General features: G+C 49.7%; 1 protein-coding gene across 4 annotated transcripts in view; it reads right to left on the bottom strand.

Annotated features, from left to right (window-relative positions):
- The window catches only part of Ky (kyphoscoliosis peptidase), a 38833-nt gene extending 12275 nt beyond the window's left edge, over positions 1 to 26558 (bottom strand). Inside the window, exons 1-8 of one of the 4 annotated variants that reach the window (XM_032911199.1) lie at positions 26029 to 26558; positions 23131 to 23193; positions 19557 to 19619; positions 11099 to 11173; positions 8867 to 8929; positions 7418 to 7500; positions 6082 to 6190; positions 4926 to 5043 (exon numbers count right to left, since the gene is read on the bottom strand). In XM_032911199.1, coding sequence (XP_032767090.1) covers positions 4926 to 5043; positions 6082 to 6190; positions 7418 to 7500; positions 8867 to 8929; positions 11099 to 11173; positions 19557 to 19619; positions 23131 to 23193; positions 26029 to 26164 — 710 coding nt within the window. In that variant the 5' untranslated portion in view covers positions 26165 to 26558. Of the gene's footprint in view, positions 1 to 4925; positions 5044 to 6081; positions 6191 to 7417; positions 7501 to 8866; positions 8938 to 11091; positions 11174 to 19556; positions 19620 to 23130; positions 23194 to 26028 lie in introns of all 4 variants that reach the window. The other 3 variants (XM_032911198.1, XM_032911201.1, XM_032911200.1) reach the window with 3 other exon arrangements.
- Between the last annotated feature and the right edge of the window lie 505 nt (positions 26559 to 27063).

Below are 27063 nucleotides of genomic sequence, written 5' to 3'. Positions count from 1 at the left end.
AGTAACCCATAGTTTTTATATGAATTAAATAATTCACTGGCATAAAACAATGATTGTAGAACTATCTATCCAGCCTCTCTGGCTCCTGATCAGATCATGATCCGTGACCTTTTCATGTCATTGAAAGAGCTCTGACGTACAAATGCTGTGCCACACGCAGGATAGGGCACTGGGTCGGGGGGAAGCACATGACATATAACAAACCACACAGTAAGAGATTGGCTCAGTGGCTGCCTTAGAAGTGCTCATGCTTGCGAAACAGGAGGATCTGTGCACTATTAGTGAAACACCGGACTGAAGCAAAGTGCTGGGAGCTCTGGGGCAGCTCGCATGCGAGACTCCTGAGCAAGCCTTCGGAGACACCCAGAACATCAGGAGAAAGCTACAGCCCATCCCCAGCCAGGGCTGGGGCTCAGGGACCCAACCAATGCTCTGAGGCTTTGGAAGAACCCTTGGCCTTCCACGGGAGCCTGATGAGTATGCACTGTGCAGAGGGGTAGGCCAACGGAAGACCACCTACCTATACCTATTGACCTCGGCTGGCTTCTGAAGCTACCTTCACGTCCATTTTCTTGTCACTACCAAAGATCTGAGTGCACCAGCTTGCTGTGGTGTGTCCCCTGGTACTGACTGAGGATGGGTCCAGACAATGGTGGTTGTTTGATACAGTTATGGTCCAGGCCCTGCCACAGGAGCGTGTGATACAGCTGTAGCCCGTGAGCAGCTGGTAGTGTGGGGGAGGGGCTGGGCAGGCAGGGACACTGCACGCAGCAGCCTTTGACCATGATAAACGAAACATTCTTTTCTTTCATTATCTCGCTGAAAGAGTGTGATTTCTAAGCAGGTGTAAGCAGTGGCATCTCTTTTCATCTCGTGGACTTGATTTCTCACAAACTTAGGTCTCTCTGTCCTTGCTACACACCTGCCCACCTCTGGCTTCGTGAGACATGATCTCAGAGGTTTCCCGTCTAACTGTGGTTCAGAAAGAAAGGCTACCTGACTTGGGGACACACAGCCAGCTATACTAACACGATCCTAGGGTACAGCAACCCTGAGACACTGTCTGAGAGCTTTCGAATTATGCCAGGACATTTGCAGACCAACATTCTGTTTGAATTTGTAAGTCTGTCCGTGGTTTACAATGAAATGAGGAGCGATCAGTGATAGAATCCGTGCTTGCATTCTCCTTCAATGTGTCTATAAGGGAGGCGGAGCTTAGGCGTCCCTTCCAGAGGCCTTGCGTGACAAAGCCAGTGCTGGCAACAATTAAATGGTTTAAGCCAACTCTGGGGGAAGGGGTGCCGGCCTCTAGTTCTAGCTACTTGGGAGGCTGAGGTAGATAAGCTACAAGTACGAGGCATGCCTGAGTTGCAGAGAGAGTTGAAGATCAGCCTGGGTAACTCAGAGAGAGACTATCTCAAAATAAAAACTTAACAGAGAGCGGGGCATGCAGCTCAGTGAGGGAGTTCTTAGCTGCATATATAAGACTCTGGGGTCAGTCTCCAACACTGCTGAAAAAGAAGAAAACAAGACGTGTAGCTCCTGGAGCGTCTGCATCTCCCTAGAGGCTTGGACGGCCACTCTGGTCATATTGACCACCAACAGCAAACCAAGCAACCATGCCTCTGTCCTTGCTCTTCACGACACTAGAAGATGGATGGACGGAACTGCAGCTGACATATGATGGGTGACAAACCAGCATGCTCAGCGTCAAAGCCTCAGACGGGTAATAAACCCCCGGTTATCTCAAATCTCTGGGAAATCTGCTAGCTGGTGTTACTGGGGCCGTGATTACAGTGGGAGGAGAATTTACTGCAGGCTGACTCAGTGGCAGGAGCCTGGGGAATTAACCTTAGCCCCTGCAAGGAGATTAGGCAGAATCAATTAAGGCTGTGTGGGCAATCCAGGCAAAAGATGGACTTACTGCTCCATGATAGAAAGTCAGAAGGAAACTGGACCAGCAATTACACAGGGGAGGAGAGAAGTAACAAAACACACGCCACGTCGGAAGCTTAGGAAGGACAAGGGGGGGACAAATAAAGCCTGAAAATAACCAAACCATTTGATTAAATCGGTCTTTAATGAGGCCGTGGCAAGGAAGCAGAGGATTAGGCAGGGTTTCCGAGGAGGATGGCTCTTTCTTAGAGGCCACCCTGGCAGTGTACAGACTCAATCAGCAAAGTGTGGACCACACGCCTAAGATTATTAAGGAATCGGCTGATGAATTTACCAAATGATTGGTAGTTATTCCGGGGTGAAGGGGCTTAGGGAAGCCACGCATGAGCGGGTTACGGCTCTTTAAGGTAACACTTAAGGGGGTTCACAGAACCCTGGGCCATTGTTGAGTGTCCCAGGCAGTGCAAGGAATTTTGTGCGAGGTCGAGACTAAGTTTAAGGGATGTAAAATGTTGGGGTGTATTTTAATGAGGAGCTACTGGCAGGATGTGGCCACTGTTAAGCATCTGGGCCAGGTCAGAGAGCTGACGGTTTCAATCAGGGTCAGCGTCAGTTTTCTGGCTCTATGTGGGTGGGCTGGCAGAGTCAGGAGGAAAGTTCCGGAAAAATGCTCCTGTACTTATGAGAGATGGGGCAGGATTTAGACAAAAAAAGTAGCATTTCCGAAGTCAGCCGAGTGGCACCTCCACATGGCCGTGTCCCCTCTTTTCAACCGTTCTACTGTTCTGCCATAAAATGCGGATGAAGAAACCGAGGCTTACGGAAGGTTGCTACCTTACCAAAATGAACGAAACTCCTTGTAAGTAGTATTCAGGGATGGCGGCCCTGGTCTCTCTGGCTGTGCTAGTGACAGGTTTACAGTGAGCCCAGAGGCTCAGGAGACACACAGAAATGCTCGCAGGAGCAGCTGGTGCTCCCCGCAGGAGTCCTGTGCTGAGGGACCTGGGCTGACCATTCCATACAGCGTGGGGGAGGAGGCCCTTTCAGGGAAGCTCTGGGCAGTTAATGGTTGCGTGCAGAGGGAGAGTCAAATTTCTCCTTGGTAAGTCGCCCTTGTTTAACAAACCCCTATTAAAGGCCTACTGTGTGCAAATGCCCATTGAGGGCCTACTGTGTGAAAGAATCGGAGCCAGATGTTCTCAGAGAGGCAGGAAAGGGAGGGGGTAAGACGCGGGACAAAGGAGCAGAGAGAACTGTGCTGAGAACAAGCCTGGAAGGGACACGGGAGAGACTGCCCCCCCCCACGTACATTTGCATGACCATTGTTGTTTTTTTTTTTTTTTTAAAATCAAAAACGCTATTAGTGGGCTGACAAGATGGCTCAGTGGGTAAAAGCACTAGCCACCAAGCCGAGTGCAATTCCCTTATGTTACAAAGAGAGAGTTTTGAAAGTTAACCTCCTCTGACTTTCACATGAATACTATGACAAAATAAGTGAATGAATGAATAAATAAATGTAATAGAGTTAAAAAAAATAACAGAACAAGTGCTGCACACCTATAATCCCAGCACTTAGGCCAGCCTTGGCTACACAGCGAGTTCAAGGCCAGCCTGAGCTACATAGCTAGACTTTGTCTCAAGCACCATGAGAGGGATGAAGCTTATGGTAGATTATTTTTCCCCCTGGGAAAGGCCCTGGGTTTGGTTCCTCATCATCACCTGAAGTAGCTACGAGATGGAAACCTAAAATGACACACACACATTATTAGACAAGGTCGGACGTCAAAGGATGGGGAAGAGTCTCTGGCGTGGGGCCTAGAGAAGGGCCAGGAAGCAGAAGTGTGGGTGTTGCTTCGAGGTGCAGAGCCAACTGGTGGCTGAGGTCAGCTTTTGGAGGACTTTGGAAGATGTCGGGGAACTCAGGGACAGGGAACCCCAAAAGCACTGGTGCTGGGTCTGGGGGATGCCACTGGGAACAAGAAGGAGTAGAAGGCATTGCTGGAGGGAGAAGAATGGGTCAGCCAGAAGGGTTCCTGTCCAGGTTACCTCTGAGGTTAGGGTCCCAGAGATGGGAGGTGGAAGTTTGGAGCAGGGAGCTGGGCAGGAGGCTAGAGGGACCCGGAACTAGGTATCTGCCCATACCTGGAAGTGGTAATGCAGAGTCGGGAGGCACTGGACCTTGGGCTAAAAATGGGTTGTGTGCATCTCAGGACAGGGTGCACATAAGTGCACACAAGGCCACAGGGGGCCAGCAGCACAGCACTAAGCCGTGATCTGTTACCAGATTTGGTTGACGGCTGCCACCTGCAGTCCTGATAGGTAAACATGGGCATCTGAGACCTACTCACAGCTTTTCAGAGACATAGCCAATCACTTCCCGGTGACCCTCCAGGGCTTCTTGGTTGTTCCCTAGGAGAACCCAGGAGACTTCTGAAAGGGGAACTGTAGGGCCTCGTATGACTCCTCTGGACTTGACACCGTCTAGATGTTACTGGGAAGTAGTGTAGCCTATTCTCCCTCTTAGGCCTCCATCTGGGCCATAGCTCTGAGAATGGGGCCCAATGGCACAGAGAACTACCACCTGGGTACTGGGCTTTCCTACCAATGGATCTTTTCAGGCATGGCTCATCCCCCTCCTCAAAGGACAGCCTCTCATAGTCCCCTTGGCATCGGCAGCCACTGTCCTCTTGCTTCCAGGCCTGCCATTCTTTTAACCTTCAGCTGCACAGTGAAGGGAGAAGGCAGAAAAGGGGCCTTTTATAACCAAATTATCTTTGCGCATTCATCTGCCATTATGTTAATGCATGGCGGAGCCCGGCAGATGGTCCAAAGTCAATTACGCTGGTGTTAAAAAGGGAGAAATTGACCTTTTCAGGACTCACTTCGATTCCCAAGCAGAGTTTGCAAACTCAAGCTCCAGCCAGACCTGGCATGGGGGCAGAGGCACAAAGGGACAGGACGAGAAGAAAGAAGGTCGCAGTCAAGTGACAGCCCGGGGACTTTAGCTTACCACAGGCTGTCTTTCGTACCTGCACATCCTTTCAAAGAGGCCAGCGTAACCATCACAGTTGGTCTTCCGGGTCCTCAGGATGTTCGTGGGTTTGAAGGCCTGTCGGTCCTTCTCCTGGGCAGCCTCCACATCGTACTCTGGAGGACAGAGGAGGTGGCCGTGAGCACGCAGGGCTCCTAGGTGCATGAAGATGTCTCAGCGAGGAAAAGAAAGCCACAGAGCCCATAGTACAGTGGCCCAGTCCCAGCTGTGCTCAGGAGGAAATAGGGGCATGAATAGAAGCAGGACCTAGCAGATGTGGTCACCTTTTGTGTAGGTGGCAAAAGGAACATGGAGGCCAAAGCAGAGAGGACCACCTGGCCCTCATGGCACACGCCTTTAGTCCCACACTCAGAAGGCAGAGGTGGGCAGATCTCTGTGAGTTCAAGGCCAGCTTGTTCTACATAGAGAATTCCAGGCCAGGCAGGGCTACCTAATGAAACCTTGGGGAGGAGGGAAAAAAGCTGGTGGTGGTGTAGGGGAGAGGGCAGCCTCCCTCAGCTTCAGACCTTGGGTGAGTACACTTTCTAAGTTGCCTCTGGGGGACCAAAGAAGAGTCTTGGGGAACCCAGATGGGACGCTGGCTGTTCTTCATGTCAAAGGACTAAGGGTCTATCCCACTACTCAGTTGGCCACTGTCTCACCCATTTGCAGACTTCAGCAAGAGGTAGCAGGCCGTTGGCAAGCTCCCCTGTGACTTTTCAGGACCTCGTGAGATCCCTAAAACTTTCTCACAGAGAGCCATGGGCGGCTGCTCAGGCCCAGGTCCCTGAGATGGCTCTGAGAACACTGGGAGTAGGTGAAAGCTAGTGGGACAGGAGGAGACAGGGAGATGAGTGACTGCCTTTGCTGCCACTTGTCTTAGGACATTCTGGTGTTGCTACTGTTCTGCATACAGCTATGCTCTCCTCAGCCTGTGGCCACCCGTCTTGGAGAGGACCCATCCTGGACCCAGGGAGGGCAGCTTCTGGGTGAAGGCCCAGGTCAGGAGCGTGGCTTTTACCTTTCTTGGTTTAGTCTTTGGTTACTTCAGGCACTTCTCCCTGACCTAACTTCTCACTTTGATGAGGCAACAGATGCAGGAATCCAAAGGAAAGGGCATCCGGGGTTCCCAGTGCCACCCTCTAGGGGCATACCTATATGGTGGCAGATCCAGATCCAGATGGCTCTGACCCTTTCCAGATCGCTGTGGGCTTCCTGGAGCAAGTCACTCACCAGCTCATTCAGGCCACTCTTGACGGTCACCTGGGAGCAGAAGGATCAGACTCTATTGGGGCCAGGGGAGGATGGGAGTGTAACATCTACCAACTGTGGCCAGCTACTCTTCCTCCAATCAGGAAGCTGGAACGTGGCTGGGCAGGGCAGAGGCCGTCTGGGGGTAAATAGTGTTGGGGTAGGGGAGTTGGACAGGGCATATGTGCTGGCCATTTGAATCCCAGGCCTAGAGTCACCTCAGCTTTTTTCTTTCCATCTGGGGTCAGCCAGTCAGGCATGTGGGTAGCTACAGCAGCCTGTGGCCATGGTTACTAAACCTGATCTATGCTGCTAGTTTCATGCCAACTTGCCACAAGCTAGAGTCATTTGGGAAGAAGAGACCACCAGATTGGCCTATGGCTTGTGGTGCATTGACTTAATTGATGATTGATGTGGGAGGACCCAGGTTTCTGTAGGCAGTGTCATTTCTGGGCTGGTGTTCCTGAGGGTTACCGGAAAGCAAGCTGAGCAAGCCCTGAGGAGCAAGCCAGTAAGCAATGTTCTTCACGGCCTTTGCCTCAGTTTCCATCTCTGGGCTTCCTGCTTTGAGTTCCTGCCCCCATATCCCTGGATGAGGGGCTCCAAGTTATAAGATGAAATAAACCCTATCCTCCCCAAGGTGCTTTTGGTCATTGTGTTTTATCACAGCGAGAGAAAAGGAACCAAGGCAACACCTATGGATTTAGCACAACCCTTGGGCCTTCTGATCCTCAGCCACTCTGGTGCTGTTTAGATGTGTGACGTCCCCCATAGGCTCGAGTAACCAAACACTTGGTCCCCAGCTGATGGCATTCTTTTAGAAGCTTGTGGAGCCTTCAGGAGGCAGAGCCTTGCTGGAAGAAGGAGGTCACTTGAGGTTTTATAGCCAGTTCCATTTCCTGTCTGTTCTCGTCCTGCCCAGGGTTGTAATTTGTCTAGCCACTTCATGCTCCCGCTGCCAATACCCTCCCTGACACTAGGTACAGGACCTCCTCAAACTGTAAGCCAAAACAAACTCTCCCTGTATCACTCGACTTCCATGTCAGTTATTTGATCACAGCGGCAACAAAGTAACAAAGTAACGAAGTAACAAAGTAACCAAGGTACACAGTGAAAGGACAGTGATGGACTATCCGTCAGGGCATGTTCAAGAGACGCCTGGAGGTAGGCCTTTTTTATCCTGACTTGGGAAACTCCAAGTCACCTTTGGGGACCTTAGCCTGGGGTCAATTCTCCTACCTGTGAGGCAGAGGCATCCAGTTTTTCAAAGTGCCGGAGGTCCAGGGGCATGGATTTCAAATTGGATCTGTCCCAGGGGTAGGCTGTTACCACAGAGAAACAAGGTCAGTACAGGGATCCCTGAGGAGTGCTGTGAGCTCAAGCCTAAAGTCACTTAATATAGATATAACCATCTAGTATGGTCCAAAGGCAGCCATACTTCAGCCACCCCTACCAGAAGGGGAATAACTGGCCAGCTCTTGCTGAGTGCCTCACGTCTCAGAGCTCCCTCAGTCCCATCAATGTCCTATAAAAGTGCCCGAGTGACAAGTGGTTATCAGGTGGGCTTTCCCACCACACAGGCTTCCACTCAGTTTAGCCCTTCCTTGCCTTCCTGTGTAGAAGGCTGGCATTTCTAAAATGGCGTTAAAATCTCTATTTTATTAGTTCCTCCTTTCCTGGTTCCATTTTTACAATATTTGATATTTTATATTCAAAATACCCATGATGATTCATGCCTCATTACATCTACCTTCCGAGCAGATTATATAAGAATCAAACAGGAGAATCTGATTTTATACGAAGATACCTAAACCACCAGGAACATTAATTATCTTACTCTGATTTTAAGGCCAAATAAGATAGGCAGGTGCGCATGGAGTCATAGATAGCGTCTGGCCTACCAAGGGGGAAACTGAGGCTTAGAGAAGATGAATTAGAGGAAATAGCAGGATTCTAATCCAAGCCATCTATTCATCATATCACCCCAAGCCAGTGTTTCTTCCTCTGCCTCACCCTGCTACCCACATGCTCTCTACCTTATAAACATTTTATTTATTTGACACCCCGTTTTATTTATTTATCTTTTGCATTTTTTGTCTCAGTGAGGATCTAACCTTGCACATGGTAGGTAAACGTTCTAAGCGTTCTGCCACTGAGCTATATTCCAAGTCCTCCGTCTAAGTTTTATTTTATTTTATTTTTTAAGATTTAGTCTCCAGTTCAGGCTGGCTTTCTGTATATAGCAGAGGGTGACTTTGAAATTATGCTCCTGCCTCCACCTTCTGAGTGCCAGGATTACAGGAGAATGTCAGCATACCCAGGTGATCTGGTTCTGAGGACTGAACCTGGAGCTTCATGCATGCTAGGTAGGCACACTACCAACTGAGCTACACTTCCAGCTCTAAATGAGCATCGCTCTGCATCCTGGGTCCACTACCGTCTCCTGTAGTAGGCTGTTTTGTAGTCAGAAGGGGGTCAATCTACAGCACTGGGATAACATAAGCATTTTCCTTCCTCACCTGTGTCTGTGGCAGACAGTATAGTCAGTCATGACACTCTTTCCCCCAGATCTACAGGTGGTCTCGGACTCTTGATGTCCCAGCAAGCCAGTACCAATTGGCTGGAGACTGGACCATGAGGCCATCTCACTGCTTTCTCAAGAGGCCTCAGAGAAGGCCCGAGACTTACCATGGGCATCTTTCCCTCCAGGCTGCCGGGGTCTCATGTTTCCATTTTTATCACCTTGTAAACCTGTAAAGGTCAGAGATACCTCAGAAGGAACAGAAAAGCAGGCACTGAAGGGTCTCTAGGTAGCAGTCCTGGCTGCTCTTACCGTTCATGTTTGCCCTCATAGACTCCCTGCTCCCATCCCCACCCACCACACATTGTGGCTAGACCTTCCATGAGGCCTGCTGGGCCAGAGTGGGGGTCTGGAAACAGGGAACGGATGGCAGGAAAGATATCTGTGGTCCTTGAGGGGAGTCAAAACATGCTGTGATCTCAAGGCTTTATACCTTACAGCAGGTCCACAAGGAGCTATGGTTCACCCCTCCTCTGCATTCTGCCATCTTGGAACATAGCTGCAAATGCTACAGGTACTAACCAGTTTCTTCTAGTACTTTCCAGGCCTCAGACCCTTTGACCTGTATTCTCCCTGTGTTTTCTAAGTCGGCAAAGTGAAGGCTGAGGAAGGAGAGATGACTGTCTGAGGAAGTTACCTGGCCAAGAGATAAAGACTCAGATCCAACTCCAGAGCGTCTGGTTCTGGCTATAACACGGGGTAGCTGTCAGTGTTTGCAGGCAGTTCTATGTCTTCCCAAGACAACAACTGACAGTGGCTAAGAACGATAACAGAGGCACAAAAGGTAATGTGTACGGACCTCGGGACCCAGGAGGTCATGTAGCCCTTGAAGTAGGTGGCCCTATGCTGTGAATGGTGACCGACAGGAGAGTCCTAGGAAAGGAGCAAAGGAACTTTTGCTGCTGGCTCGAAGCCAGGCCAAGGAGACGTGGTGTCTAATAAAACCATTCGGAACTAAGGGTGGGCTCACCGAGGCAGGTGGCTTATGCCCCCAGAGCCACTGCAGGCTGTAAATATAGGAACTGAAAGCTGAGAAGGTGTTTTCCATTCCCAGAAATAGGTTCTGATTTTCCTTGGAACTTTTTTTTTTACCCCCTCCTCCTTCATCCTTCATGTTTCAGGGTTCTGAGTGGCTAGTGTTTACTGGGAATTTAGAACAATCCTACAAGGGTGTCTCACTTATTTTCCTCCTTTTCTATATGGAAAAAAAAGAATCTAAAAGAAGGTTAAGTGAAACCACACCGTGGATCCCAGAGCCACCCGACACTGCCTTCCTGGGGTCCTGACTGCTGAGGTCCGAAAGAATGGCCTTGGATGGTTTTGCATCATTGAGAGGACGTGGTGGGAGGGGCTTGAGCCTCCTCTGCCTCTTTTCTTATGAGGCCCACATCAGCCAAGAGGCCAGGGTGAAGATAGGGGGGGGGGGGAACTCATCACAGTCAGGATCCTGCCTGCCTACATATACTGACAACCGCCACATATTATAGCTAAAACCAGAGGCTTCAGAGTTGGACCTGGGTCTTTATCTTTTGGCTGGAGTACCTTTCTTGGACAATCATTTCTCCTTTCTGAGCCTCACTTTGCCGACTTGAAAAACCATGGGGCAAATACCAGCCAAAGCATAAAATTCACAAAGCTGAGACACGGGAAGTACTTAGCGCTGTGCACGCCATGATTTTTGGCAGCCCACAGATGGCAATCTTAAAAAATGCTGGTAGCAACAGTCTGGTGAGTAGCAAATGCACTATTAGTTATGTGCTCTGTCACCTGGACCCCAGCGCAGAGACACAAGGACAGCGACATCTGGGTGTCGTAGTTGACCGTGAAATGCTCCCATAGACTTATGTGTGTGGATACTCTGTCCCTGGATATTAATGCTATTTTAGAGATCCCTCTAAACCTTTAGGAGGTGAAGCCTCTCTGGAGGAAGTGGGTAACTGGTGGGCAGATCTTGAGTCTCTAAAGCCCAGTTCTACTTCCTGTTTGTTCTCGGCTTCCTGTTTGACCACCACGTGAGGCAGTGGTGAGTCCGGCTGCACACTCCTGACATTATGGAACTTCTTGCTACCAAACTTTCTCTGTCACGGTCTGCTGTATCTCCTCAGCCATGAGCCAAAATAAATCTTTCCTCCCTCAAGTTGATTCTCGTCAGGTCGTCACAGAAATAAGACCAGGAACTAACACAACGGGTGTGTATAGAAGAGTGGTGTTTCTGTCTTTTCCCAGGTTGGAGGCTCAAGCCCCTCTTTGCTTTTTTCAGATGATGTCCAGGCTGGAATCTGTCTCACCCACCTGCCCCTGCTTGCCCTCTATCTGAGCAGCCCTGCGCATGTACATACGTTTAGCCAAAGAGAACTTCTTAAGCAGCTGGGGCATGGCATCTTGGGGGTGGATTTCCACAGTCAGCTGAGTACCTGTGAAGGGGGAGGTGATATTCTTAGCCAAATGCTGCTAGGAAGGGCACTCCACCTCCTGACAGATGTTCAAATGGCAAAACATGCTTTATTTTAGATCTTTCTTGTAGGGCGCCATCCTGTGGTGAACAACGGTACTGCGCATGCGCAGGCTTTGCACCTGCCATCAGTTGGCCGGTAATATGCTAATGAGGGAGCAGCACCATGCTAATGAGGTAATTCATGCTCCGCCAATCCCTGAAGGACAGTTAGCATAGCCTCAGCTGCTGTCTATATAAGGCGAGCACTCTTGCTGCTTGAGGTCCCCTGTCCCTGTTCAAGAGAGCTGTACAGTAAAGGCTTGTTCGCAGAAGAACCCTGTTGCCTCGCGTCGTTCTTGCTGGCGAGACGTTGGGCGCGCGACACTTTCTGTGGGATATGCAGATAACTCATGTTTTTCAGACTAACCCAAACAACAAACACAGGCATGCACTCTATTCCATCCAATGTAGCCACCAGTCTGGATAGAATACAGGGAACTCCCCAACCTCCCACAGGCCCTGGAAAGTCAGTGACAGAAAAGAACAAGGGTTTGGGGTGTGAAACAGGATCCCATCAGTCTACTTCTCCTTCCCACTTTGGCAATGCCTCAGTCAAGGTATCCCAACTCAGAGGGACAGAATGAATGCAAAAGATTACTCAAGGAAAAAACTCAATTTCTACTTGAAGGGTAAGAATGGGGACCCCTAATTGTCTCAGGGAGCTGGGAACTGTTGTTTTTTCTTTAATTTTCTGGACTCAAAACAGCTGTGAGGTCAGGCATGTATTCTCTCTCTCCCTCCTCCCTTCCTCCTTCCCCATCTCTCAACAGAGTGAAAAGACCAAGTCCCCACCAGTCTGGGTGATAGTAATTCCTAAAGTTACAATTAAGTTCCATGGTCACCTCTCCCTCACCCTCCCGACAGGCCTCTGGGGGAAGGAAAGTCTGGTGACTTCAGAAAATGGTGAACACCCCCCCAAAAAAGGGTTTCAGGGGTTCCTGGGAAGATCTCAGTTTGAGGATCCCATGACAAGTCTACTTACCCCAAAGATGATAAGATAAAATGGCACATTAGCCATACTCCGAAACTAAAGGCGAACCATTTTGATATAAATCAAAAGGGGTTGGGGACTTAGCTCAGTGGTAGAGCGCTTGCCTAGGAAGCGCAAGGCCCTGGGTTCGGTCCCCAGCTCCGAAAAAAAAGAACCAAAAAAAAAAAAAAAAATTAAACTCAGCAAAAAGAAACAAAAAGATTTTAAGCAACTGCATTCTCCACTGCAAAGGAAAGAACCCGACAACAGCAGCCAGGGTCCAATCTGGACAATGGGAAAATCCAACAATGCTTCAGGGATCACAGGGCCACATAGAAGTCCCCTGTTCATGCCTCTGGCAAGAAGAAAATCATGTGCGCAGAAAAGTAGCTGAAGAAATAACAAACTACTCAAATTGGGGTGTCTGGACTCAAGTTTAGTGTCTAAAACAGTAAATAAAGAAGGTCCAAGTGGACATAACGCCATTACAATGTGAAAACTCTCAGGATGTGTTCAAGTTGCTACATATTTCCCATCAGAAACTGGGTGGGAAAGAGGTGGAATCTTTGAAAGGTTCTGAAAGGAATTAACTGTCTCTGTCCAATAAAAATTCCACACGAGAATGAAATAAAGACACTTTTCAGGTACAGTGAGACCAAGACAATTTGCTCAATAACATGCCCACTCAGCAACGGAAAATACCAGAGATAGAGAAATATAATAGTGAAGAAAAGTCAGCTTATCAAGGAGATAGGACAATGTAAAATATGTAGTCACCTGAACACATAAATTTAAGATATCTGAAATAAAACAGGATAAAAGAAGACATACAGTATTTAACAGTTCTCTTCACTCAGAATTAGGTTCCTGTGGAGAAGTATTAAATAAGCTGTCAGCTGGCCTGGCTTCTGGGTGCTATAATGTTCCTGGAAATACACAATTGGAAGGAATGAGGATTTGTAAGTGCTGCTATGATACTTTTTCTTTTTTTTTCTGTGAAGAATTCTTAAATACCAATGGAAGGAATGAGGAGTTTTGTAAGGCTTTTTTTTTTTCAGTACTAATAACTTTCCTATGCATGCTTCCATTGGTTTATTATTTCACTAAAAGGGTCCGGGGTGGAGAGTGACTTTTTCTCTCACTCTTGCCCTGGTTGATTGCCCACACTTCGTCTCCAACGAGAGGAGATTTGTTTCACCTCTTGCATGTAGGCAGACCTTACAAGTTAGTACGGCACTTAGCATGGGGTAGAAGCCTTGTTGTTATTCAAGGCCTGAGTTTAGCCCTGGAAAGACTGTTGCAATGCTCACTTGCACTCTTGGCATCCCTGCCACAGTACCGTGTGGTGTGTGCACCAGATTATGGGTGAGAGACCACAGGGAGCAGAGCAGGGCTGCTCAGGTGAGGCTATCTGAAACCATCTGGTCTCCAGCCAGCCCACCAGCTGACATCCAGCACTAGCCCAGCCAAGAGCCGAGATCAGCCGGGTATGGCGTGGACAGTGATCGTCCAGCAGACCTGCAGGCTTGGAAGCTCACGATGCCACTAGCAGCTGAGTCCTGAGGTGGTGGATAACACAAACACGCCTGCTAAGCTCACTGGCACCTGCTTTCATAAATCCTTTACATTTTTATTAGTGAAGAGTGCATTATTGTTTGTTTTATGTATTTAAAAAATTAGTGTAGTTTTTAAATATTTTATTTGCTCTTAATTTGTATTGACTATTATTATTATTATTTACTGATTTATTTATTTTATTTATATGAGTACACTGTCTCTGTCTTTAGACACACCAGAAGAGGGCATCTGATCCCATCACAGATGGTTGTGAGCCGCCATGTGGTTGCTGGGAATTGAGCTCAGGACCCCTGGAAGAGCAGTCAGTGCTCTTAACTGCTGAGCCATCTCTCTAGCCCTATTTACTGATTTATTATGTTTCCCTTGATGGTTTTATAAGAAAGAGTTCCTTTTTATTAATCCTTTGTTAAAATATACTGCGATTATTTTCTTTTGGAAAATAATTTGATTTTCTTATAAAATTTTAAAACTTGATTTGCATGCTAACCAGACCAGAAATAGAGTCTGTTCTCTCCAGACCAAAAGGCTTAACATACATTTTAAATATTTAATTAACTAATCAATTAGTTAGTGTGTGTGTGTGTGGGGGGGTATATGTGTATTGTGTATGTGGTTCAAACATAAGGTGATCTCTTTCACCCTTCGCCTATTTCTTTGAGGCAGGGTCTTTCCCTGAAACTGAGGCTTGTGTTTCAGCTAACCCAGAAGCCAGCATTTCCCAAGAGCCTCCAGTCTCTGCCAGCCTCTGAGCTGGGTGAAAGACATTTGAGAGGATGTCTGCCCTGTCATGTGGGTGCTGAGATCCGAACCCTAATCCTCATGATTGTGGAGCAAACGCTCTTAGCCTCTGAGCCATTTCTCTAGCCCAACACTTACCTGTGGAATAGAGAATCTAGCAATCCACTGCCAGGGACACCGGCCTGGTGATCCTGGGATGAAGACGCTGAGGATATCAGAATTCAGGGTGTGAGTTCATTCTTGTCAGAAGATCGGGCACCACCGTCATCCAAGCATAGTCCCTCTGCGGCCCTGGTTAACTTGGCCTCTTCACTTTCTTGTTCATCTCTTTCTGAGGTGTTTCCCAAAGTGGTGGGTGGCCATAAGACGCTTTGTGAAAGACGAACTGTGAGAGGTTCCCCTGCGCGTTCTTTCTATTCTGGGTTGCAACCCACAATGCAAAGGGGTCTGTCCGACCCAGTGCAACTGTTGTTGATTGGCTGGGCTGAGCCGACGTAGCCTTAAAGGAGCTGTGACGGTGAGCAGCTCGTGGGCCTAGGGCTGCAGGGAGCCTCTCGGCCACATTTCTCCTATTTAGGTGCATCCAGCTGCCAGCCTCCAACCATGCGTCTTGTAAAGAGTGGTAGAGCCGAGAAACCAACCACTTCTGTGGTCCTTCTGGGGCTGACGGGGAGGCGGCCTCATGTTTCGGGGGACTGTCGTCCACCAGCTCCTCCTGATGTCATTTGGCCCCCCTCTTCTCCCTGTAATCTTTCACTCTATCTCCTTGCCCAGGTGCTGCTGTTTTACTCTGAACGCAGTCAAACTCTTACCCTGGTTTTGGAGTTTTAGCGTTCCCCCAGAGACTGAATTCAGAGACCATCTGAGAGACTTCTCTGTCCCCCAGGCGTAGCTTGTGTCCATCAAGACGGACAGCATTCCCTAGAGAGGCAGACAGCGCACCGAGCTCACTTTCAGAGCAAACAAAACCAAGATTTTAATAGAAATATTAACCTGACCTAGCTCTCATCACAAAGACTCTCAGGCAACATTCAAGTCAGAGTGAAATCCAAGCAGCTGTCAATCGCCCCGACCTTGACTGTCAAGGGTAAGAGACCTTTCTGGGACGTCAGGTGTCCTGGCTCCCACAATACCCTTCCCCAGCAATTTGTTTGCTGACTAAGACTTCTGACTTGCAGCCTTGGCCATTTAGTAAGAGCATTTTAGGGGTTATTTCTTGCTGTCTCTATGAAGTGGCTTTCAGGCTGGACCTTTTCTAAACCCTGCTGACTCTTCTTCTTTTCTCTCTCACAAGCAGAGACGCATACAGGGTCCCAAGTCTATGTGGGCACTGTCCTAGGCTGGCCTCTTAGCCAGCAGGTGATGTCTCCCACAGGACACCTCTTCTAATGGCTCCAGGTTTCAATCAGTATTTGTCTAACGGCTCAATTTACTCAGAATACCTAATGTGAGCACAGCAAGTGGGTTTTGTGTTGTTCATTAACTCTGACTGATTGGAAGTGGCTGCCAGGAGCATTGATCAATTAACAAATACTGCCAGGCAAGCATGTGTGTGCATGGGTACGTATGCGTGCGTGGAGGTTGGGGGCGGGGGGAGACAGGTGTGCATGCGGAGGAGTCCCAGGATTTATGCAAGATTCTCAGCACCATTGACTTAAGAGTCTCTGTACATGCTGATCCACTTACAGCCTGGACGTACTTTTCTGTAACACTTAAAGTCGGAAAAAACTAAGTTAAACATTCGTCATCTTAAAAGCACTCTCAAATGCACCATGCCTGGCTAGATCTTAAAAGATGTGTGCACTATGCTTCCGGGATGTAGTAGTCTGGAAGCAGTCAGCTCCAAGAGCTGGGGACAAGCATGATGGGTGTCATTTCAGAACTGACTCCTTAGCCACAATCCTGAGGGTCGGAAGTCACCATGCCTCCCCATGATCACTCTCCTGTCACCCAACTCACAAACCCAGTGCAGCTCCATCTTCCAAGGCTCCTTTGCGCTACAAGGTTGCTTTTTAATCGCCTGCTGTATAAAAGCTGCCACTGAGCAAGTTGCTGAGGAGAGGAAAGCTGAGGCATTTTGAACAAGCTCCGCCTGGAGCCTTGGACTTCTGGAGCTGGGGTGGGTAGGGAAGTTGTACTCAAGTCAGCTCTGTTCGATAGGTCTCCGTCCTGTGTGGGGAAGTGTGGTATGGAAGTGAAGCCCACTTGGCTCTGAGGGGTACGAAGACACAAAAACATGTTCAACTCTTGGGTCTGGCTTGTTCTGTTTAGTTGCATAACTTTAAGCAAACTGCTTAGATGGCCCTGTGCCTCAGTTTCTTCATTTTTCCATCCATAAAGTGGATCTATTTATATGTGTGTGTGTGTGTGTGTGTGTGTGTGTGTGTGTGTGAGAGAGAGAGAGAGAGAGAGAGAGAGGGGAGAGGGGGGGAGAGGAAAAAAGGGAAGAGGGGGAGAGAGAGAGAGAGAAAGAGAGGGGAGAGAGAGAGAGAGAGAGAGAGAGGGAGAGAGAGAGAGAGAGAGAGAGAGGGGGGAGAGAGAGGGGAGAGGGAGAGAGAGGGAGGAGAGAGAGAGAGAGGGAGGAGAGAGAGAGAGAGAGAGAATAAACCTTTCATAGAATGTAGTTGAGGGAGATGAGGAGCCTCAGAAGGTGCTTAGCTCGATGTCTGGATGATTGGACCTCCCACGAAATCCGTGCTAGAGCTGACACGGTCCCCAGAACAAGTGGGCTTGCAGAGGAGTAGGAACTCAGAGCACAATGGTGATGTCCTTGCTGTTTCCTGAATGCCTGGTCTCCACAGAGTGATGTCCAACCTTTCCCCTTTCTTCCCCAGTCTGCATCTGTTGTATTTACCCCTGGCTTCCCACTGTTTATGCTTCAATCCTGTCTCCTCCAACCCCCTTTCTCCTTCTAGCCCAGACCCACAGCATTGGAAACCCTCTTGCCATTGGATACCGTGATACCACCTCGAGGGTAGTCCTCTTTGCTTTCGGTCACCCCCATCGGTTCTGTTTATGCCCCCAATCTTAGAAGCATTGTGTCTAAAGCCATCTGATGTCTTCCAATCACACTCCGATCAGAAGCCAGCACCCTGAAGGCAGCCCACACATAGGACTGTATGTCCTGCCCCACAAGTCCTGTCTGCCTCGACGCCTACTTCATACTCTGCTCATGTCCCCTTCCCCCTGGCCACAGATACAGATTTTCTACACCCACCAGATGCCTACCTGCCTGATGGTGCCTTCATGTCATGGCTCCCAGCTACAATCTCTCCCCAGAAGCCCTTGCGTTTATCCCACCCCCTCTTTCTTACACAGATATTCTGTCTTAGGTGTTTCTCACCTGTTCTTTTTATCTGGGGTTGGGGGAGGGTGCTAGAGATCAGACCCGAAAGCCTCATGAATGCTAGCCAAACCGCTAAGCCTCCTCTATTCTGTTTACAATGGTTCCTTATCGTGAGCGGAATGATGAATTTTCAGGGTATCCATGCAGAATGTCTGACTGTGAGGAAGATTTCGCAGATGCCACCTTACCTATGGATCTCAGATTGTTCTGGGCTATCTGGTTGGGCCTTAAATGTGACCACATATAACTTTATAAGAGCGAGACAGAGAGAGAACTGCCTACCTAAAATGGGGGAGAAGGTAATGTGATAATGGAAGCGGTCACTGGAATGGCACAGCCATAAAGCCAAGGAATGCTGGCAGCCTGTAGGTGTGGAAGGAGGGAAGGCATGGACTCCCTCCCAAGGCTTCAAGGGCTGCGGCCTGCTGACACCTGCCTTTTTACCCAGTGAAGCTGACTTCAGACTTCTTAGTCCCAGAAGCTTAAGGTGAAACCTTCTTGCTGTTTCTAGCCAATGAGCTACAGGAAGCTGATTTACAACCCCCACCCCTGCCATTCCGCCTGCCTTAATTTCCCCTTCTGTCTTTCCCTTTTGAGAGGGCTCAGTTCTACATGCAGTAGCCTCTGTTTTGTTTCCCATGTTGAGAGAATGGCAGCCCATTAGTGACCTTTCTACATCGGCGAGATGTCTCTGATGTGAGGCTTGGGTCTCCAAGTCAGTGTCAGAGAAGCAGCCTGGCCTGCATGGATTCTTGTGCTTCAGGAAGAGGCACATGGGTGCCCCTTGGGTGCCATGGCATAGTTTTCTTGCATGTTATGGCATCAGCAATGGCAGCTGACTCCGTAGGTTGAGCCTGAGAACCCCAGGCATCCGAGGAAGAGCTATGGTAGATGCTGGAGTCCTTTAAACAGGTTCTCCTCCAGCCATAGTGGAAACATTAACTCTACCTCGTGACAGTCTCAGATCTAGACAACTGCAGAATCAGCCTGGCCACCAGAGAGTGCCCTTGCCCACCATTTCCAAGTACCCAGAGCACTTCTGGGAAAATTAGGGCTCTCAAGGAAGGACCGGGTCGTTCCACCTTGCTGCAGAAAACTCGACGCTAAGTGGGATGTTTCATCAGGCTCAGTTTCAAGAGAGGTCAAGGAACCTTTATGAGTCAGGATGCGGGAGGACTTGGATACCGTGAGCCAGCAGGAGATCAGTTTCCAGGGAGTCACAGAAGCCCAGATATGTGAAGGTTAACCACTGAGACCTTGCTGGGGGTGGAGGTAAGGTACGAGAGAGTTGGCCCTGACTCTTGGTGGATCACTGTCTCAAGCCTTGGTCTCCTCGTCTGTAAAGCAGTGAGACTGTCACCCCGTTAGGTTGCTCTGATACTTGAGTGTGTATAGGGGTTGGCAGAGTCCCAGACACATGCTTTGCTGTAGCTGTAGCACTGAGGACGATGTCGATGTTGGTGGGACTCTGTAATCCGAGGTCTTCACTTCTTGACTGGAGAGGAAAGGCAGACTTGGACCATACAGTTTCCGTTCTTCCTCTGGGATGCTGGGAGACGGAAGGATGCTCTGACCTTCATGGATCACAGAAGAGGGGCTCCCTGGAACCTGATCTTTGTATCCTGGGCTAGCTGGCTTGGGAGAGATGGCTGTTAGCGATTTGTCTCTTACCTTGGTTGTCATAGGAAGTGATGACCTGAGGCTGCTGAAGGCACTGCTTCTCTGGCAAGTTTCCTGTTCGAGAAAGACAAAGATGGTGCCAGGTGACCATGGTGACTGTGCTATAGTGTTCCCTGGGAGGGGGACACCGGAGACAACTGTGTGCTGGTGGGGGCTGAGCACACCTACTGCCATGGTGTGCACATCTCTGGACCAGCATAGCCTTACTCACGGGAGTCCACAAGTGCCCACCCCTTTTGCCTCCCAGTGGAAGCCTAGCCAGGCCGGGATTCATTCTAGTAGTCTATGGGACCACCACTTTTTGGCTACAATTTCCAAAATAATTTCTCACGCACAGACGCCCGACTGATCGCCCCACCTTTCTGTGGAATGGATTGGGAGGTTCCAACATGGTACTTGAACTCTTGAGTTTCCAAACTCCTAGCTCAGCTTTCTTTCCTCCCTCTGAGGAGCACAGGGGACAGTAACCTGCCTCTGATCTCAGCCTTGAAGATGGGAGGATACTCAGTTTGGTTTCCTTTCACCAATATGACAGGGCACTCAACATGATTGAGTTCTCTGTATCCACTGATGGTATCTACATGTCCTTATAGCCCAGTGGGGTCAGGATGCTGAAGAGAGATGCCTAGTTCTTGCTACAGGCCATCTTCTCTGCCCTTCCTAGGCATGGATCCATTTCTGCTTTATGGCTGTTCTGTGGCTCTGAGCTATTCTTACTGAGACGGCCCCTGAACCTTGACTTCATGGATTTAGGAAGAGTCTGAGGAAGGGCCATGATCATGGCGGAAGGAAGTTCCCGAACTACTTGTCCCTTATAGTTCATCATCTCTCTGTGACCTAGAGTGAGCCTCACTTTAGGGGAAACAGTGGCTTAGCCGGGCACTAGCATGTCTCTAGGGTTGCTACCTTGAACAGTTGAGCCAACTACGTAGGCAGCTCTGTGGTTCCCATGCTTACTCCTAGCAGAAGCTGGTCAAGGTGGGTAGGCAAGGCCCTTACCTGGGCTAGACTTGGGATCCACCCAGCAGAGGTTTGCCTTGGGGAACCTGCACGTTCTAGCCTTTCCCTATGAACAGGTTGAGTCAGGCCCCCAGCGCTTCCAGAACATGGTTGGCTAGCTAAGGCCAGATCCACTGTCATTGTGTGCCAACGTGAGGTGATGTGGCATGCTGGGCTGGAGCGCCAGGCCACTCAGGCGAGGACAGGGAGGCTGCCTTCTGTGGGCACAGCTGGCTTTACCTCCACGAGGAAACAGGAGCTGGGAAGGAAATCCTCAAGGAGGATGATTGGCTGGCCCAGCTCCTGGGAGGTATTTATAGCCAGGGCAGCACAAGTGGTTTCTCTCTAGTTTTAGGGCACCAGACACCGTGCTGCTAGGCAGACTTCAGCCAGGACCAAGGAAAGCAGCCAATCACAGCAGGGGAAGCCCGTTGCTGGGCGAGCTATGGGAGAGGGGTGGCTCAGCCCAAACACCTGCTGCTTCCTAAAGTTTGGAGTGTTTCAGGCTCCCCACCCTTCCTCTCGCCAACACCCAAGCCCAAGGAGTGTACAGAGTAGCAACAAGAGGACAAATGTGCCCTTTTGGATCAACACCACACTTAGTCCCATTTGTGCACACTCTGTCAGCACATGCCACCAGGCCATTTCCTTCTGAGATGAAATTTCTCCAACTGCCGGGGCTGGACAGCCTGCTGGTTACCAGGACTGGGTGACTTGGGTACCAACAAGGCACATATGTGATGACATCAGCAGCAACGCTAGTGTCCTGGATCTTGGCATCAAAAACCACGGAAAGAAGTCGTTATATTTCTCCATACGTGCATGCCATTTAAAAAGTAGGTGAAGTCTTACATTAAAACGCCACATGTTGGCAGGATGGCAGAACCATTGTGTTTCCTGGATTTGGGATTTCCGCAGACATCCTTTGTAGCCAGATTTATACCAAATCTTCAACTATTAGATTTTTTTTTTCAAGGACAATTGGAATCACCTTCTGTGGACCGATTCTAAGAGCCTGAGTTTTTTTTTTTTTTTTTTTTTATTTAATAATCATCTTGAGAGTTACTGTATTACTTTCTGTTTCATGAGGTTTTTCACTAATCTCCCATCCAACCTTGAAGATGCTCAAAGTGGAATGGCTCCAGTGTTTTCTGGGAGGCCTTTGATGCTTGACAGATGGTTCACACAAGGCAAAGAGAAGATCAATATGAAGGGTATTCTCCTTTTATCCACAGTGCCTCATTTCGCTCACTCACCTGCTCACCCACGGACCTAGCACGCATGCACACACGCTCTGAGTGGCCATCCCTGTGGTTGAAGTTCCCGGAGTCTCATTCTCAGGCTTCTTATTCACTTTGCTAACTACGATACCGACCTTTGCCACCCCGAGTGAGTCAGGTATTCCCTATAGCTCAGTCCTAGTTAAAGAAGCCTTTACACGGATCCACTAACCAGAACACAGTAAGGTGATTTCCTTAATGGGTGTGTATGCCTCTGGAAAATGGGTGTGTGTGTGCATCTGGAAGATGGCTCCTTCCTGTGAACAAACTAAGGGACAGAGGGAAATGGCAATCATTTGAACACAGCCCTACTAGGACAGGGTTCTTGATTTGCTTGTTAACTGTTTGATTTCAAACACTTAAACCTTTTGCTTGGTGCAAAGTAACCACTAACGAGAGCTGCCGAAGGAGTTTAGTTTTCTTTGTTTGCTTTGCCTGTTTGCCCCATCTGAAGGCTGGAGGAACCAGAGTTATTCACTCTTCTTCAGTTATGCTCCAGTGGAGGGTCCGCCTTTGATTCCATGGTTTACATGGATGGCATCTGATGGAACTCCTTAACAACGTCCTGGGAGTGGAGGTCTGATTCCTACTAGAATCCTGTGTCCCCACCCTGCATCTTAGCACTGATATTTCTCCCTGGAAGCTGGGGTCATCAATCTCTGGGGACCACAAAGCAAAGCCCACTATATTTGGCCCATCTCCTGTGTTCCAGAAAAGTTCTGGGCCATCAGAAAAGAGCACTGCCTGGAACCAGAGAGAAGAGGCTTTGGAAATGAACTTCTAACTGCTCAGGGCAGGCAGGACTATAGACGTTTGACTGGCTCTGCCCAGGCCTCAAGTAATTCTGACTTAAGACAGGTCACTACCCTAGTCTGACCAGAACAAAACAACAACAACAACAACAACAACAACAACAACAACAACAACACCCAAAACATTTTAAAGCTGTATAGTCTTTGTGTTGTCAGCAGCTCTGCTTCTGGTGGGAACACACTCAACCCCATGTGAAGCCAAATCCTTTTCTACAGCTCAGCTCACATGAGTGCTGAAGTCCACGGCACCATCCCCATTTACAGCTTCCAGAAAAGCAGGAGCTCTAATGCCAGGGCAATTTTCCAGGTTCACAGAGGCCTAGAGGCCTGGCTAAACCACAGGCAGCCATGTTTGCTCACTGATTAGATGTTAGAGCCAGTTTCCCGATGAGCACAACCCAGCTCTTCCAGTCATTTTTTCAGGGTTTTGAATCACAGAGACGGAACAGGAGATAGAAAGAAAAAGAGATTTACCCTGAAAGCCGTTTTCCTCCAATTCTTGCCACTTCCGGATTCCGTTTCTGACACCTTGGAATCCTGTGAGAGAAGGGTTGGGTGTGAGACTCTGGAGGGAGCCCTAGGGCAAGTGCCATGCACCACTCGTCCACTTACAGACCCGGCTGTGCTAAACAAGGCTGGTGGGAACCAGTTCTTTCAGGATCTGAGATAGGCTGCCCTTGAATGAGACGCATTTGAGGAAACAATCTGACCCTTAAATTTAAAAAAAAAAAATATTTTGAAAATGATAGATTTCAGTGATGGTGGGACTGGCTATCAGGACTTTCCAGAAGGAATTTTTGCTGTACAGATGCCCAGTACCCATCCCCATATCTCCAACATGTAAGTATGAAAGTATGATTTTCTGAGTTTTCTACCTGCTTTGCCTCCTTCTGTTTGCAGGGAGTCTTAAAGTGGGCTGAGGGAGCATGGGCAAAGACAGCCTTTTCCTAGGGGAATAGAGAGCGACAATTGCCTGTTTCCCAGCATCCCTTGCAGCTAGATTGTGGGCCTCCATAGGCCTCAGCACGGCCCATCATGGCACCTGTGTTTCGTTCTGGCGATGATGCAATGCAGAAGGGAAGGGAAGGGAAGCTCTCTCCCTGGCAGTGGCTGGAAGTGACAGTTGAGAGGGTGAGTTCCTGGCACAGGACCGATGTATGCCCGGGCAGTGGGAACCACTGCAATAAAACCCATTTCTGGTGTGGGAGCAGTATCTGGAGTCTCTTGGTGGCTGCTGAGGTGTCACCACAAGACTAGCTCTGTGGCACCCTTGACAGCAGTGTTCCTGGGAAGCTCAGTATCAGGGCTGGCCCTCTAACCTTTCACCTGCTCAGAAGCTCCTCAGCCTCCCGCTCCCCTGATCTCCCCATATCTGCTCCTCCATCGTCTGTTTTGTGGGAAGCGCTGTTCTATGTGAATAGCTGGGAGAATGAGGCTTCCTAGAGAAGAGAAGAGAAGAGAGACTAGGCTAGCCCTGCAGCCTAAATTCCTGATGCCTCTCCTTGTCTTAGTGTCCTGCCCCTCTGACTCCTTTCCCGTGCGAGGCCTCGGTGTCTGCCTCCTGACAATAATTGAGCTTTATTCTTTTCTGATGGGTATGGGGGTGGGGCGGCATTTAAAGCCTTCCTCTAGCTTCCCCTTACCGGGAGAACTCGCTTGAAGGTGACAGGAAGAGATTTGAAAGTCTGCGGGGTGATTTTGGATAGATATATGCATCTGTGTGAGGCGTCTGAACAAGTAGTTTGGCCTAGTGTTTTTCTCCCCCAGACTGTGTCCTAAAGCGCGGCTACACAGGCTGGCACAGCCTGGGGTTTCCGTGGGCCGTAGACCTGGGAGACTCCACACTGGCCTCCTTTCCCGCTTCGGTGCAGAATAACAGTTTTCTCGACTGCCCAGCATCTTCAAGAAACCTTCGCTGGGAAAACATTTATAGAAAAATACCAGTGCCTTTCAAGTAGAGGTGCTTTACCCCCAAGTCAGGGCCAAAGTATGTATGCCGGTCTGGAGTTATGGACATTTTGGGTACCCTGAGGGCAGTTTTGATACCCAACACTTCAAGGCTTCTCTCTTGAAGCGAAGGGACTCTGATTGGGCGGTGGGGACTCCTGGGCTGACTTGGAACTGGGCCTCTCTCACTACACTCGGGGAGCGGTCTTCTGGATTGGGTTACGTGCCGTGCGACAGGCGCCATCTCATTCCCATCAAGAAGCGGAGGACATTTTCTTTCTCCTTCAAAGACCCTGAGAGGGTCTAATCCCTTCTCCCAGGAGCAGCGTGGAGGACTACAGAATCTACTAACCCAAACAGCCCCCATCCCCACACTCCCTCTTGAACTCTGCGGTGAACACTCTCAGTTCTCCAGTCTTTCTTTCCCTAACTGCCTCTCTTCAGGCTCCCTAGGAGCTGCATCCCAGTAATAGCGCCATGTGGCTGGTGGGTCAAGGTTGCCTATAGAACCCCTGCCCTAGCACAGTAGGTGGACGGGCTGTGGGCACCTCGTGGGCACAGAAGCTCTGGGGGACAGATACAGTAGCAGGAGGGTGTCCCAAAGGAACGCGGGAGCTGGAGAGAGAATGGGGGACAGCAGTCGTCTTTTTCCGTGAAGCTGTCAGGCGTCTCTGCTAAAGAAGTGTTGCAGGGTTAGACCCCTCAGTTAGCCTCAGAGGCTTCCTCCAAGACCAGCGCCACGAAGCTCCTATATTTCTTGGGGATTTCCTGAGCCTCCATTCGGCACCCTTTATACTCTATTCAAGTTGCGTGTGTGGAGAATAGAGGCAGATCCTGACTTCTGCAATCACCCTAGAAGCAATCACTTGTTAATTTTTGTTTCCCTAAGTCTGCAGAACAAGTAAAATTGAAAAATCAAGTACAGTCAGGAGACTTCAAACCCTACTCCACCACACGCCACCAGGTTCCCTTCCCCCATTCAGTCCTTATATCTGTTGGAGGCTGGAAGAGAGGCTTAAGAAAGGGGAAACTGAGGCTCTAAGTTATCTCAAAGTCTGACTCAGTACAAGGATCCTTCTGGGTCCTTGGTGACTTCTGGTGTGCTGCATACTGCCTGGGGACTAGGCCTCTGCTACACGTGATCAGCCTAAGGCCCTGACTTCTTTCTGCGGAGCATTTTTTCTACAAGTTTTGCACCCTTCAGAGAATAGAGGGAGAAAACAGGCCTAGGGCAACCAGTGCGCTGTGCGTTGCCAAGGAACGCAAGTGCTGTGGCGCCTGGGCATAAGCAGTGGTCCGGGAGAGGGTTGGGTTGGTCTCGTAAGGGAAGGGGGTGCTGCTTAGGCGCCCCACGGCGGGCGGACCCCGGGGCTTGGTGGCCGAGGTGCCCAGGGATCCTGAGGACCCGGGCCAGGCGGGTGTTACCTCCTCGGTTTTGCAGCAGCGCGCCCGGGTCCGCCTGCGGGTCCAAGTGCGTGGCTTGCGCCGCGCGCCGCTTCTCGGAGTGCACAATGAGCAGCATGTCGATGGCCACAGCGTTGCTGTCCTTCTTCAGCTCCATGGTGCCGCCTCCCTCCCGGCCCGCGCACAGCGGCTGCTCGCGAGGCTGCCTAGGCTGCAAATGGCCCCGTGCGCGCCGCTGCCTGGCGCGGGAGAGGGCGAGGGCGCGGGAGAGGGCGCTGCCCCGCCGCCAGGTCCGCCGGGCGCAGTTTCGCTGACTCTGCCAAATTCACCATTAGGACCCGCCCGGGAGGGCGCTACCCTCCTGAAGTGCCTCTAAGTCACCTTTGAAAGGAAATCCCCGGGCCCTGGCCCTGAACTGCACCCAGGATGCACTTTATAGGGTTTATGACCCTTCCTCCCTGTGCAACGGAAGTGCAGGTATTGGGCTCCTGCAAAATTTTCCCTGTGGCTGGGCTGGGTGCTGCCTCATCGCCACCATCTATCTCCTAAGAGAAGTCACTGGCCAACCCTGAAACCTCAAATCAGAGCTGGTTTAGTTTTGGAAAAGAAAGGCAAGGAGAAGGTTGAATTGCAGGCTGTGCAGATGTTGGCTACATCTGTAGCCTTGACTTCTTTGTTCCCTTGGGTGGGTTATGAAAGTTGATAGTTCTTTTCATAGATTAAGACATTATGGTGAAGCCCCCAAGTCCCATTGATGACTATTTCAGACCTTGGGTCATATCTACTGGGTATCACACTAACAATTTATTTTTCCTGAGATGGAGGTCTTAAAATTCTCCATTCCTTCGGGAAGACTAGCTCTTGCCTGAGGAAAAGAGAGAAAGCAGGGTTGGGGGGAGAGGGCTTAGAGGCAGAGACAGAGATACAGAGACACACAAGAGAGAGAGAGACCAGGGAACTGGGAGCTGCCGGCTGCTGTCAGGGAGCTGGACCTGAGAGCCCCTTCTATTTTTAGCCAGGCCTGTTCTGCCTAGCCAACAGCGACAGGGCATTTGG

The sequence above is a fragment of the Rattus rattus genome, chromosome 8, assembly GCF_011064425.1.
Source record: "Rattus rattus isolate New Zealand chromosome 8, Rrattus_CSIRO_v1, whole genome shotgun sequence".
NCBI lineage: Eukaryota > Metazoa > Chordata > Mammalia > Rodentia > Muridae > Rattus > Rattus rattus.
This window is presented reverse-complemented; position numbering and strand designations above follow the sequence as displayed.